This window comes from Chinchilla lanigera, unplaced genomic scaffold, assembly GCF_000276665.1.
Source record: "Chinchilla lanigera isolate Chin_1 unplaced genomic scaffold, ChiLan1.0 scaffold00093, whole genome shotgun sequence".
NCBI lineage: Eukaryota > Metazoa > Chordata > Mammalia > Rodentia > Chinchillidae > Chinchilla > Chinchilla lanigera.
In genome coordinates this window covers 4,362,342-4,377,785 of record NW_004955494.1, presented here as the reverse complement: position 1 = coordinate 4,377,785, position 15,444 = coordinate 4,362,342, and the positions used below count along the sequence as shown (strand labels likewise).

At 38.8% G+C, this 15,444-nt stretch overlaps 1 protein-coding gene across 1 annotated transcript in view; it reads left to right on the top strand.

The window, feature by feature from the left end:
• Nucleotides 1–15,444, top strand: part of Trim24 (tripartite motif containing 24) — a gene marked incomplete in the record, with an annotated part of 112,665 nt that overhangs the window by 43,803 nt on the left and 53,418 nt on the right. The window contains 3 exon segments of the mRNA XM_013504966.1: nucleotides 7,631–7,749; nucleotides 13,008–13,155; nucleotides 13,922–14,054. Coding sequence (XP_013360420.1) covers nucleotides 7,631–7,749; nucleotides 13,008–13,155; nucleotides 13,922–14,054 — 400 coding nt within the window.

The window sequence follows — 15,444 nt, the reverse complement described above, 5'->3', positions numbered from 1 at the left end:
GCCTAAAACAATCCATTTATAAAGACAAAAGGCTAATTTTTAATTACAGTTTTGGAAGCTTCAGTGTGCCATCAGTTGGGCCCATTGCTTTGAGCCTGTGGTCATGCTATGACCATGAGGCAGATGGGGAGGAGGGGGCTTGTGGTTCTAAATAGTACTTTCTTTCCCTTGAGCCTCATCCCCAAGGACCTAAGGATCTCCTCTGCTCAGCTCACCCCTTGAAACTTTTGCCATTTCCAGTGGTACTACTTTGGGGATGGGTCATTGGGGGACATTCAACATCCAAAGTATATAGCAAATGTTTTAAAATTCTTAATCTGCCCACAATACTTACTTTTGGGTGCAGGTAGCTGTTCCAGTGTCCTGTAAAAGTTCATTTATTTTCCTACTGATTTTTAGTGCCATATCTGTTGAGTGCACAGATAGCTAGGTCTGTTTCTGATATGTGTATTTAATTGTTTGTTTATTTTTAGAAATACCACATCATCTTAATTACTAGAGTTTTGTTTGTTATAAGTCTGTTTGTTTACTAGGCATGTCTTCCTGGCTCAGTAAAATTCCATTAACCTCTGGTCCAGTGGACCCATCCCTTACTTTTCTACTGTAAATTTGTACTGTAGCATTATATATAGTAGCCAGCTGTGGGTCTCAGTATCTTTCCCTGAGGGATACAGGAAGCATCTAGGTGTTTACCCACTTGGTATGATGAACAGCAAGTAGTGTGCATGTGTGCAAAAGTGTGAAATGGTATGTGGACCCACCTTTATGCTCCATCCAACTGGTTTTGCTTATGTTTACCTGAACATCACAGAGGGTCCAGAAGACCCACACCACTCCAGGATTTGTTTAAAAACAAGTTCTAATTTTTCTGGTAGAAGTAGCTCAATTCAGTACAACTGCACATGAAAAAACAGATGTACAAGTTTTGGAGGAGGTCAAAAATTCATCATAAGATTACTCGTGCATGGATGATGAAGATGGTCAATTATGGTAAAATACATAGTTTCATAACAGAAAGATGGTGTGGGTAGATGATGATGATGACTTTGACTTTGGCTATATGAGCCAAAGTTCCTCTGACAGTGAAATGGAGCAAGAATCAACTGATACAGACAGGAAATGCAGATCTCCTTGATTCAGATGATGAAGAAAATAGTATGAGTACATATTTGACTAGTTGAAATGTTGTAAAGTGGCCACACAACCAAATGTAATTGTATTTTTAAGAATAGATTCGGCGGCTGGGGATTTAGCTCAGCGGCAAAAACGCCTGCCTGGCAAGTGCAAAGTCGTGAGTTCGGTTCCCGGTACCGGAGAAAAACCAAAAAAAAAAAAAAGAATAGATTCGCACATTCTATAATTGCCTGTCCTTGTGGGCTGTAGGGTGATATGTTTAGTATGCCACAGTTGAAGAAAGGATTGCTAGAAAACAAAAGGGTTGTAATGCTTTGTAATATATGAGGACTCATTGTTATTTTTTATGGCATGTGGGATACCCATAGAAGCAAATAATCACAGTGTTGTTGAACATGGTGAATTTTTTCTCCTGTATTATAGATCTCATGTATCATATGAGAGTAAGTATCAGTAGACACATGAACATACTGTAATTTATCAAAGGACGAAAAATGCATAACATCTATTTGCCAAATATCATTGTGTTTTAAGGCCTAAGTGTTACTGCTCTCTAGTGGCACAGGCTTAGGGAGCCACTGGTAATTAGTGAAGACATGACAATTTTTCTTGTTTGTGAACTCGGCAATTGGAATTCTCTAGTAAAGTCTTACTGTTTTGATAATGATAAAAGTGAGATTGTCTAGCTGCATCAAATGGGGTTATAAATGCAATTAATGAATTAGCCTGTTGGTTTCCAAATGTTAAAAATCTGGAGTGGGATCTTAAGTGACTATGATATAAAGGGGCAGTTCTAGTTTGAATTGCCTTTTGTAATCTGAGAAGTAAATAGATGTGGTTCCAAAGTAGTCTGCAAAACGGTGCTCTTGAGCCTTTGGATAAGATAAACAGCATAAGCAGAATCACTAAATTATATTGATACATTCATGATTAAACTGCTGAATAACAACTAGGATAGCAGTAATTTCTGATCTCGGTGCAGGAAGTTCAGGTTCTGTATTACCTGTTGATAATTTTATTCCAAATTTCAGCCTTGTGTTTAGATGAACCATCGTTAAATAAATCATGACATTATAAATGGGTTCAAGTCTAGTAATTTTTGGAATAATACATGAATGTTTAAGAAAAAATTGAAAAATAAGATTGTTGAGAAAATGATTATCAGTTTGTCCTATAAAGTCTATAAATATTATTTGTCAACCTCGGCCTTTTTTTTTTTTTTTTTAAACCTAGGCCTTTTTAGTTAATTTAAACTAGGAGATATGATAGACATTGTAAATTGATAGGAAAGCACTCAAAGGTAAAGGATAACTGGGATATGGGAAAAGAGAAGGCAAAGAAGGAGAAAGTTTGTATGTATGTATATGCAGGATAGTTAACATGGCTGTTCTACTGTCTTGTATTTCTTTGCTGAAAGAAACTGTCAATGAGTCCTTGGTTGATCAGCTTTGTATGTCTATATCTGTTTTCATGAGAAACCACTTTGAAGATATCAATATGTAATACAACAAGCATTGTTAATTCCCTACCACTCTGTTTGTAACTCTGTACTGTCTGTACTGTTCCTTTGCTATTTTGTAAAATGTCGACTGTCTGTTAATATTTTCCTCCTTTTATTTTTAAAATAAAAAAAAAAACCCTAGGCCTTTTTGTAACAGAATCAAATATTGATTTAAATCAGTAGGTAATACAATCATTGTGTGATCAATACCAAAGAGCTGTTTAGGCCTTATCCTGCCCAAGGTGACAACTTTAGCAATTTGTTTTACATATAGGCATTCAATAGGGCATATCTCCTTTTCACAAAACTGTCCTATAAGGCCTGTAGGAGAATGAAGTGCATCTAATATATAAAGAATAAGGAGATAGTTTATATTTATTCTAAAAACTTGATGCTGTTGTAACATTTTTTTCAATAATTGCTAATTCTTTTTGTGCCTCAGAAGATGAGGGCCATCAGTAGATGGGTCTCCTTGTAAGGTATCATGTAGATTTTTTTAATTGATAGTTGGTAATACCCAATTTTGGCTGTATCCAGTATGTCATAATAATTTTTTAGAATCATTTAAAATCTTTAGACGATCACATTTGATTTGTAGTTTTTATGGCCTTACCGCTCTGTTGGTCACTAATGTTCCCAGATAATAGGGGCCAGATAAATGGGTTCAAGCCTAGCAATTTTTGGAATAATACATGAATGTTTAAGAAAAAATTGAAAATTTTTTCAATTAAAAAATTAAAAATTTTTTCAATTAAGAAAAAGTTAAATTTTTCAATTTAAGAAAAAATTGAAAAATGAACATTATCTGGTGCAATACAGAGACCAAAGTTATGAAGTCTTGCTTTGTTTCAGCAAATAGCTCATAAAGTTGTTGTCTATTGGGTGCAGCCCATAGTATATCATCCATATAATGAATAATATAAGCAGAAGAGTTTGATTCCTAAGGCTTGTGCTACCAAAAATGCACAAGGTGGGGCTATTTCTTATACCTTGTGGTAGAGTGCCCACTGATAACACTTTTCGGTTCTTTATAATTTATACTAGGCACAGAAAAGGCAAAGTGCTTCCTATCTACTGGATAAAGAGGAATATTTAAAAAGCAATCTTTTAAGTCAATTACTATTAAGGGCCAATATCTTGAGAATGTAGTTGGATTGGGCAGTCCTGGTTGTAGTGCCCCCCTATGTAGCAAGCAAACATTTACAGCTCTTAGATCTTGTAATAATCTCCTTTTACCTGATTTTTTGGGAATAACAGAAGTAGGTGTATTCCAGGGGATAACAGAGGATTCTGAATGTTTTAACTGCAATTGTTCTGTAGTCATTTTATATAATGGACTAAGTTTCTCTTGTTTAAGGGCCCATTGCTCAACCAATATGGGTGAATCTGTTTCCACTGTAAAGGTAAAGCGGTTTTAGGGGGAGAAGCAACAGTAGCCCCACATTAAAAATGTGACTGATAGCCAGTGCCGTGTTTATCATTTTTAGGAACTGAGATAACAGGCTCAATGAATCCTTCTGAGTTTTTTACTAGTCCTTTACCATTTTTTTTTTTTTTTTTTTTTTTTTTTTGGTTTTTCTCCAGTACCGGGAACTGAACTCACGACCTTGCACTTGCCAGGCAGGCACTTTTGCCGCTGAGCTAAATCCCCAGCCCCCTCCTTTACCATTTTGAAAACCCATTTTTTTCATTATATGCTGTGCCTTAGACCCTGTTTATGGTCAAAATTAGTTTCCTTTTCTGTAGCAGACCCCATAAATTGACAGGTATAGGAGCCACATAATGTAAGATAAGATCCTGTTGTTGATCAGGTCCTTTATAAGGTAAAAGAGAGGCACTTTGTGAGACATTGTGGAGACCCCGGTCCTACCAAGGAGTTAGGGGTGGTCCATTGATACAGAGCCATCTGCACCTGTGTCTATAAGCCCCTCAAAATATTTTCTGTTAATTTTTACAAAACACATGGGCCTTTCTCTAGGTGGTACTTTTTTTGTTTTGTTTGGTTTGGTTTGGTTTTTCTCTGGTACTGGGAACTGAACTCACGACTTTGTGCTTGCCAGGCAGGCACTTTGCCGCTGAGCTAAATCCCCAGCCCTCTAGGTACTTCTTTAGTAAAATAAATTTCCTTTTGGTAACCTTTTTATTAGGGTCTTACTTTCTTTGGACCTGTCTATATTTAACACAGGAAGACTAATAAGTGCAACAAAACCAATAGTGCAGTAAAACCAATAGTGCAATCTCATCACCCTGTTCAAAAACCCAAATATTTTGAGCACAAGCAAAAACCTGAATTTCATCACAACAGTCTTGATCAGTAAGGCTTGGGAGAGTAGTTACTTCTTGTAAGTTTAAATCAGCTTTACCCAAAATAAGCCCTATTGTCCCTTTGGAGATGGGGCCCATACTCCCAAAGGGACATGAGTGGGCTTATTTCCTCCAATAAGGGTCACTCTTTGTGCCACAGCATGGTCTAAGCCTGTGATTTGGGCTGTTCCCCTAGTGAGGGAAGAGGAGCCGTGTCTGTGGCTGTTGAAGTTGCTGATAGGGTCTGAGTTGGATAAAGCTGAGCAAGGATCTGATTGGCATTGTTTATTTGTCATTTTTCTCATTTGGTGGGGGGCCTGGGGCAAGACCTGGACCCCGTTTCTGTTGGAAGCATCCCATCCTTATGATATTTAGATCAGCAATGCTTAGTCCAGTGCCACCCTCTCATGAAGCAAGGGCAGAGATTGGGTGGGGCACCTGAGTCATCTTGGCCGGAGGCATTATCCTCTTCAGCTGCGTAACCACAGCATTGGCCCACCCAGGTTGAGCAAGACCTTGCACTTTTTACAGACATGTCTAATTTTAACACAATTGAAACATTTATCATTACCTTTATTGCCTTTAGTCCCTTTAGCAAAACCTGCCATAACCTTGGCCATCAAATTAGTTTTATATAATTCAGTGCCTATATCTTGGCAAGCTCAGATGTATGTCTTTATATCATTAGTTCCCTTTACTGGATTTAAGGCCTGTTTACAATTTTGGTTGGCATTGGCATAGGCCAATTAGAGGAGTAAGTATCTGTAGTGTGGGTGTTAGAAACTTGTCTTCACACAGCCTCTTGTAATTTGGCCACAAATTGGGTAAAAGACTCATTTGGGCCTTGGAGAATGTGTAAAAATGATTGGGCAGGATCCCCATCCTCAGGGACTGTACCCGCACCTTTTTCATCAAATCAGTTAATTGCTGATATTCTTCTGCAAGGTATTGCGTCTGTTCCTCAAGGGCGGGGGTGTACGTGCCCCATTCCAGAAAGCATCTCTTCATCTATATACCCGTGGGGACCCCGGCCTGTTGTATTCTTTTGGACCTGTTCCACAACAGGTTTTTAAATTGCACATAAAATGAAGAAATTGAGTGAGAGACGGGCATGTCTTTACTAGATGTTTGATATAAGGAGTCAAGCGATATGAATCTAGGACACTCTCCAAGAGCCCTGATGTAAACGGACTCTGAGCACAGTTACTAATCACACTTGGAATAAGTCCTTTAACAGTTGAAGTTCAGAAGGTACATAAACATGTAAGGGGTGATTCTCATCATTTGGAGTTCGGTTGGGTACCCACCAGAAAGCAGTCAGGGGCGCCAAAAACTTCTCCCTAGGCTGTGGCTGCCTTTTAAAATCTGCAGGTATCAAGGTAGCTTTCTTTCAGGGCTTTGGGGTGAGCTGGGTTTTCCCCAGGCACCTCTGGTGGTGACGACCAGGGAAAATCCCCTTCACTGTCAGTTTGTGTGCACTCTTCCTGAGAAGAACAAGCCAGGGAGGTGCTAGGTTTGATTTCCTGCCCTCAGAAGAGGGAGCTGCTGCACTTGTTACTTTTAGTGGTTTTTTTGTGTTTTTGTTTTTTGTTTTTAACCCTGAGAGCTGTGGCTGCCAGCAGCTCATTTTGTAATGAGCTTACCACGGATAGAAGAAGAGTTCATGTGGCAAAGGTCTCAAGAGAGACCCTCCCCCCTCCTGTGGACTCTTAAGATTTTCTACCACACATTTCTAGTTTTTAGTTTCTAAGGTGCCTGCTTGAGAGAACCAAGGATTGAATTTAATCACTTCTTGTTACATTTTGGACAAATTGTTAGTGGGTACATGGGCACCAGATTCCTTTAATAAAATGCAGAGCAGCTGTACGTATTGTTGCTCCTCTGCCGACAAATTCTGCCCCATATTTAGCTCTGGATGAGAAAGTTTGTGTTCATGGTGGGAGCACTAACCTTTTTTTTTCTTTTTGGTCCTTCGTTGGATGTCTTCGTATTTGTCCCACGAAATCCTGCAGCATCTCAGTTCTCAGCATCCACTCAAGGTGGTCTTCACTCATCCAGGCTGGAGAAGTCCCTGTATAAGGCACTTCAGAGCCCTAATTATACCCTGGGCAAGGGTGTAATGAACAATAAAAGAGACAATAATTTAGAATGCACTAGGGGGTCCAGAGGCTCAGAGCTCTTAACAGGCTCAGACCAACAATCTCCCAACTCTTCACTCTTTATTGAGTGCACACAGCTTTTCCGGGGGTTTTTTCTAGGAAAATCCTTGTAAGAGAGGAGTTCAGCACACTGCCACGAGCCAGGTCCAATAAGAAACAAAGTGTTATGCCACTGATTAATGAGAAGCTTGTTTTTCCCATGGGTTAATATTTACTTCTGTAGCATTTTGTATGAGAGCCATAAAGTTCTCAGCTGAAATATTCTCTTTCCTTCAAGACTTAGCAGCATCACTGGCCATAGAGACTTCCTCTGAGACCAGTGGCACAGGGAGTTCTGTTTCCACATGCCAACCGCTGGCTCATCAGCCAAGGCACATAGGCCTAGGACTGACTCAGACTTTTAATGTACAAAGCCAATTCATGGCTTTGTAGCTCACTCAGGGTAGTCTCCATTAGTGGACTCTATGAAAAAACTAAGAGTTGATATGTATTGGTTCATACTCAATATAGAATGTTGCTTTGTCTTTCCTAGTTGGAGTCATTCGATGCCCAATTTGCAGCCAAGAATGTGCCGAGAGACACATCATAGATAATTTTTTTGTGAAGGACACTACTGAGGTTCCCAGCAGTACAGTGGAAAAGTCTAATCAGGTAAGTGTATATATACTGAGCCTTTTCTCGCCTGGTGATGAGGTAGCCTAAAAATGTGCAGAGCTCAACTATGCAAGGAGCCAGACTTCAGGCCATTCATCTATGAAGTCACGTAATAATTTTAAAAAATATCAATGAATAGTTAAGCTTAAGAAATAAAACAGGGTCAGGACAGAAGTTCCTCATTGCAGCCCTGCTTTCCCCTCACGCTCCAAAGAAAGACATTATTTGACATCATTATTCTATTTCTTTTACTTAGTTGCTGTGCATTGTTGATTAGATTTTTATTTCTATCTCCTTTTTTCATTTTTTGTGTGTTGATGATGAATTGTTTAATGATGCATATGGAAAATACCATATATCTTGATGAGTTAATATTCTACATTTTTAAGTAAGTCCTCTTTTCTATATGGTATTGGGTTTTGTTGTTGTTGTTTTGATATGGGGTCTCGCTATATAGCCCAGGCTGGTCTGGAACAGGCAGTGATCTTCCTTCTCAGCCTATCAGGTACTATGTTAAAGGCATGTACCACCATGCCCAGCTACATGATACTACTTTGAAAGCCTCATTTGGTAGCATTGTCCAGGTGTTAGGCCCCCCTACCCCTTGAGTTTTTCTTCCTCAGCCTCCCTCCTGCTGCTGAGATTGTAGCTATGTACCACAGGTGTTGGATTTAGAGATCTAATGGAATCTTGCTTTTCTTTACTACTTTTGTAACTCACATGTAGAACATTTTTATTGACCTCTTAAATTGAGATGTCAGATCTCTAAGGATAAGGTCTGGCACTCTAGCAGGGGTTAACCAGGCATGTGCTGACTCTAGTATATTGTTCTCCTTGGGAGTCTTGATTCATTGATGATGCCTCTAGCACAGTGGTGCTGAAACTGGCATGTGTGCCACGATGGGCTCTCATCATTGAAAGCTCTAAAAGGTTCACCATCATTGATGTAGGCAGTTTATTTAACTTGGAACAGAAGACCTAAGAAGCAGTTAAATCTGTTAAGAGAAAAATGATCATTGACTTTATTTATCAGGAATTTTGAGGTATGCAGTGCAAATTTCTGTACTTTTTGTTTCTTGAACTATGGTAATTCAAGGTTCACTTTATAAATTAACATTGTCATTACTAATTAAATTCTTTGTGTTCTTTCACTAGTACTCACAGTTTTCCCTAAGCCAAAACAATTTTTCCTCTGGCTTACTGCAGAGGATAAACATTCTAATAGTTATGACACCAGATTTGAAGAATGGAAACTGGCCCAGGGTATATTACACTATAAAGTGAGCATGTAAGAGGCCCTTGGTTCATAAGTTCTCAGCATGCCCCCTGCCCCCCTCAAAAACATTGGTTTGTGAGACCACCACATGGGTACAATGTTCTCAGTGCCATTGGCTTGGTCTTCTTTCCCCAGACGTATTTAGACTTACGGGGTTTTATTTCCTTGATTTACATTTGGATCTCTTTTATACTGGAAATCTTTGTTCTTAATGACAGGGACAATGATACTCTCTAGGATATTGTAGGTTATGTGATGTTAGTCTTGATGCAGTAAGGACACATTTTAATTTTTAAAATTTGTTAACTAGATATAAAGTTGTTTTCTGAAAAAATACATATTTTTATTAGTGTATATCTGTGATGCATAATAATTACATTGATCTTGGGGAATTGATACATGTACGTGTGGTATTTTAATCACTCTATTTCCTAGCCCTGCCCTCTCACTGCGCCCACATCCCCTTCCCATCTCCCCCAAGTCCACCTCCCTTTTCCATTTCCACAAAGTCTGCCTCCCCATTTCCTGTCATCTCTCTTTCATTTGGCTTTTTTTTTTTTTTTTTTTTTTTTTTTTTTTTTCCGGGAACCAGAACCGAACTCTGGAGCTTGCCAGGCAGACGCGGCTGCCCTTGAGCTCACTTTGTAGCCCAGGATGGTCTTGAACTCGCAATGATCCTCCTGCCTCAGCCTCCCAAGTGCTGGGATTACAGGCGTGTGCCACCATGCCCGGCCTCATTTGGCTCTTTACAGTATTTATGTTTTGAGTTTTTCATATAAGAGAAGCCATATGATGCTCAGCCTTCAGTGTCGGATTTATTGGCCTTAGAAGAAAATTCTTAAAAAGTATCACAGAGGTAGCAACTAAGGAAGGACTCTGAAGAAACAAAGCCAGAAGGCTGGCATTAGTAAGTGTTGCACACTTAAAGGAAAGGCATTGTGGAACTTCACCTCAAACACTGAGGGAGAGGTGCCGGTTTGGCTGGGACCAGGATCTGAATGTTTAGCTTAGGACCCAGGCTTCTGACACCTTGGTACTGGTATGAAGTAGGGTGAAATAAGCTGGTTATACAGGTACTGGAAGCTTTGCAAACTAGAGCTAACTTGCTGTAGGAAGGAACTGCTGCTGTGGGGAAGAAGCAGCGGCTGGAGTGGTACGCACAGAATCCTAAGCAGAAAGCTGACCTCAAGGGTCAGGTTTCTTCCTCTGGCATCACTGTTTCCTTCCAGCAGCATTCATTGTTAGGAACTTGTAAAGGATGAGTATGGCTTGCAGAATAATAGCATACAGCAAAGTGCTATTGGAGCTGAGAGGAAATTGTAGTGTTCTCAAAAAACAGAAAGCAAGAAAGACAGCAATTGCTACATACATGTACTGGAGGTATTCAATAAAATTATGTTTTAAAATTGTAACAATTTTTTGTGCATGTATGTAGTTAAGCCTCTTTTTTTATGTTTCAGTATTTAGGGTCTTTGTTTGTTGGTATTGGGGCCCTGGACCCAGGGCCTCACATACACTAGGCTGTTTATCACATGGTTTCTCTCATATGAGAAACCCAAAATAGAAATAATTTAAAGACAAATAAAAGAGAGATGGTAGGAAATGGGGAGGTAGACTTTGTAGAAATGGGAAAGGGGATACAGCAGAGGGTGGGGAAAGTAAAAACTGATTAAGATAGAACATGTATATGTATCACTTCTCCAAGATAAATGTAGCACAGAGCTACATCCTCAGTGTAGAATTTTAATTTGTAAAATTTATATGTGTACAACTACTTGTAAAGCATTCATGGGCTCCTAAAAATAATATCTCTGAAGCAGGACATATTCACAAAACTTCTGTTCCTGTCTTACGTACCCATCTACCTTATTTCCTCCCTGCCTTATAGATAAACTATGCTTTTGTAGTTTATTCTTGTGTTGTTAATATCATATATAATCTTAAATCATCCTGCTTTATCTGTCCTTAAATAAGCATTTTCTAATTTGCTTTTTTACCAGAGAAACCCCCTGAGCAGTGTATATGGACATTCATTACTTTTTTGTAGCCTGCTGCGGAGATAGGCTTTTAGGTAATTTTTTATATGGGGGAATAGTTGAGGCTAAGGAAGTAAATGAGGTCAACTCCCAGATCCAACAGAAATCTCTAGAATCAGAGGAAGGAGAGTACTAGGTGGGATCCAGAGGGACATTCAGGGAGGTGAGGATTGGAAGATAGCGAAGTATGCATGTGATTTACAGGAAGTAGGCATCAGTAGTATCCAACAGTATTAGAAAGGTTGAAGATAATTCAAGCTGAGAAATGGTGGATTTTGGTTTATAGACCTGTTATCCAAGTAACTGGAATTTGGCAATCTTTGAGTGAAGAGAAAATTCTTTTCTTCCCAGCCCCAAATAAGGTAACAAAAACTAGCCAGGCATGATAGTGTGATGCTTGTAATCCCAGCACTTAGGAGGCTAAGGCAGGAGAATTGCTGTAATTATGAGGCCAGCCTGGGCTATATAGTGAGTTCAGGGCCAGCCTGCTATAAAGTGAAACCTTGTCTCAAAAGAAAAAAATTAATAATGAAAAACAAAAACCATGGAGGTTAACAAGAACTCCCTGTAGGTAGTAAATGTAATATGCCACATTTTCATAGTTACTGCAGATAGAAATACAGGGTGTGGTGGTGCACGCTTGTAATCCCAACACTCAGGAGGCTGAGGCAGGAGGATCATTGTGAGTTCGAGACCAACCTGGGCTACAAAGTGAGTTCAAGACCAACCTGAACTGCATAGTGAGACCCTTTCTCAAAAAGACAACAACAAAAAAAGAAATACAGGTGCTATCTCTTCCTCATCACCCATACCCATTGCATCATTCAAACAAGTTTTGTTTCTTGAATCTCCCCAAATTCATTCTCTTCTCGTCTGCACTTCCATCAGCTCTCACTGAAGCCCTGGAAAACCTTATAGTTTGTCTTGCTCTCCACATTGCAGCAAAGTGGTTCTGAAATGAAATCTTGCCATGCTACTTTCTTAAAAGCCCTTAGGCTTCTATGAACAGGGACCACCATTGTCTGTGACCCTGCTCTGTGTGGTCCCTGCCTGCCTTGCCACAAGCTCCTTCTGCTAGTCTTCCCATTGATCTCTGCACTTCAGTCATACTTCTTTCCTTTCAGTTCTTTTTGGTTTCTTGCATCAGGGTCTCACTATATAGTTCAGTCTGGCCTTATAGTGCAGGGTAGCCTTGAACTCCTGGTGATCCTCCTGCCTCAGCCTTCCAAGTGCTAGGATCACAGGCACATGTCATCACACCTGGCTCCCTTTTTTTCAGTTCTTAAGTTTTCCATGCTGTCCTTGCTTGCAGCCTTTTATTCTGCCTAGAAAGCTTTTCATCTTGTAGTTTGTTGTTTCAGCTTTCATATCTTGGTTACTAAGAGGATCTTTTTAGGAAAAGCTTTCCCTGGGTCATCTCTCCTCTTGCCTTAGCTGCCTTCCAACTCTACTACAGCTACAGCAGTTTCCCCATCATAAATATGCTCTTATAACTTCTCAACTATTTCCTTCTCAGTAGTTAACATATTAGTGTGGTTTTTCTGATAATGTGTATTTGCCACCAATTGAATGTTTGTAACCACTCAGGAAAATCTGTACTGTTATCCTCATTGTAAAGATGAGCACTCTAGCCTGCCCAAGTCCACTCACTAGTCAGTGGGAGAAGGGATTTGAACCTCTTCTGCATATGTGAGACTGTAGGTATCACAAGGGCAGGAACTATTTGCTTTTCCTAATTATTGTAGCTTCAACACCTAGCACAGTGCCTGGAATAATTAGTATATTGAAATAATAAGAAATATACCTAATGTTTGTTTCCATTCACAGCATATAATTTAGCACATAATGTCAGTTGAAACTGATAAATACTATTGACTAGCGGTATGATAAGCTTTTCATTTTTCTCAGATATGTACCTGACATGTTTTTCTTTAAATTATCAGGTATGCACAAGCTGTGAAGACAATGCAGAAGCTAATGGGTTTTGTGTTGAGTGTGTTGAATGGCTTTGTAAGACATGTATTAGAGCTCATCAGAGGGTGAAATTCACAAAAGACCATACTGTTAGACAGAAAGAGGAAGTATCTCCAGGTAATAAATCTATTATTTCATTTCCTTTTTTCTTCTCTCTCTCTTACTGTATTTTCCACTTTACTATATTGACTAATTGTGAGCAATAGTAAACATTAAATGTACTCTTTTCAATGCAAAGTAGTCAGTATTACAATTGGAATTTACTTATAATGCTTTACATTTACACTCCCAACTCTTCTGATGCCTTAATTTTACGTAACTGTAGAGCAATTTTTTTTTTTTTTTTACTTGCTGTCTTTTTTGTTTTTTAATTTGTAAAGATACAAGGCATGAGCCTAAATGTTTATAACTCTTCCTTCTGACACTCTTATTGGAAATCCACTTTGAGGTATTTGCTTGTTATATAGATAACAAAAGAAGCTTTTTATTAATTGCACAAAAGTTACATATCTAGGCTTTCATTATGTTGCTTTTAATATTAAATTCATAGATTTTTTTTTTGAGGGCTACCAGAAATTGAACTTGTGACTTCATGCTTGCCAGGCAGGCTCTGTCCCGCTGAGCTAAATCCCCAGCCCCCTAAATTCATAGATTTTTAAAATTTTTGGTAAAATATATATAAAAGTGAAAAGCTCTTTTACCCTTTCTTATAAAATGCTGAACATATTTACTATTGTAATATCTGTAATACCTAGGGGAGTTAGGTTGTAGACTAAACTAGTACTTCTATCTTAGTGGATTTGAGTGCAAACAGACAATATAATAATTATTTAATATTTAATTGTATTAATTTTCTTCTCTTTGCCTCCCATTGTTTCTGCAGAGGCAGTTGGTGTGACTAGTCAGAGACCAGTGTTTTGTCCTTTTCATAAAAAGGAGCAGTTGAAGCTTTATTGTGAGACGTGTGACAAACTGACATGTCGGGACTGTCAGCTACTAGAACACAAAGAGCATAGGTATCAACATCTTCCATTACATGTATAGATTTAAAACGCAGCATCGTGCAAACTGGAGAACTACTGCCACCCAGCCAAGTGGAAGTCTGCATACATGTTTTGTTTGGCCAGTAGCATGCCGACTTGTACCAGGGTTTAGCCTAATTGAGCTTTGGGGCTAGATACTTCTTTGTTTTGGGGACTGTCGTGTGTTGTGTGGTTAACAGCATCGTTGACTTCTTTCTGCTCGCTGCCAGTAGCACCCTCACATTCTCTCTCTAGTTACGACAATTAAAAAATGACTTTAAAATGTCTTTACATATTGGCAGATGTCCTGTGGAGCAGAATCACTCCAAGTTGAGAAACATTAGCTCACATGCTTTTTTACAAAATATGGAATTGGTTGCTAGTGTTACAAAATAAGATTTTATATATATATTTTTTTAAAAATCCAGATTTCTAGCTTTTCTGCAGACCATAGCTTTTGTATACTTTCATGTCAGCATCTGGTTGAAATTAACTTAGTGCCCTTTAGGATGAGGTATGTGTTTCCCAGTTGTTTGCAGTCTCCATCTGACCTTCACAGGCATTTGAATAAGCAGCCACTGCTTTAAACCTTATGAGTTTGATTAATTGATACATATATAATTACTTATAAGGGCCTGTGAGCCCAGTAATGGCAAACTGGATAATTTGCGTCAACTATTCCAGTGAGGACCAGTGGAAAACATGAGCTAAGATCACAAATCATCTGTATAAGAAATTTTAGAGCTAACACAGTAATAAAGAATTCTTGGGTCAGGATTGGATTAGAATGTGGACAGAGGATGGTGGGGTTTTTTTTCCCCTTCTGAATCATTTGCTTGTTCTTCTTTTTTTTTTCCCTTTTTATTGTTAGTGATCAATCCCAGGATCTCACACATGCTAGGCAAGCAGTTGACCATTTGGCTATATAGTCTCAGCCCCAAAAGTATTTTTTTTTTTCCCCAAAAGTATTTTTATACCCTCACAAGGCTGAGAAGTCAGAGTTTAGATTTAATGGATCATTAAATCATTAACTTCCTTTTGGCTTGAATTAGAACCCTGAAAATCTGTAACTATACAATAAAGATGAATTAGCAGTAAGTAGTTCCTCATAAAGACTAAAGCCCAGCACCTAAAATTGTGTTATAATGTTGCTGGTGCTTCAAAATACCCAGTAGAATCAAGTGTAAATCCTCTCAGGAGAAAGAAAACATTCTAGGCCTCAGATTCATTTAATAAAGAACTTTGCAAAACAAAATACAGTATACAGAAATAACGAAGCATGCCAGAAAACGAGATAGTGAGAGCAAAACCTAGCAGGTACAACAAACAACGTGAGAAGACCCACAGCACTATCTTACCATCAACGTGATAAAAGGCAAAATGG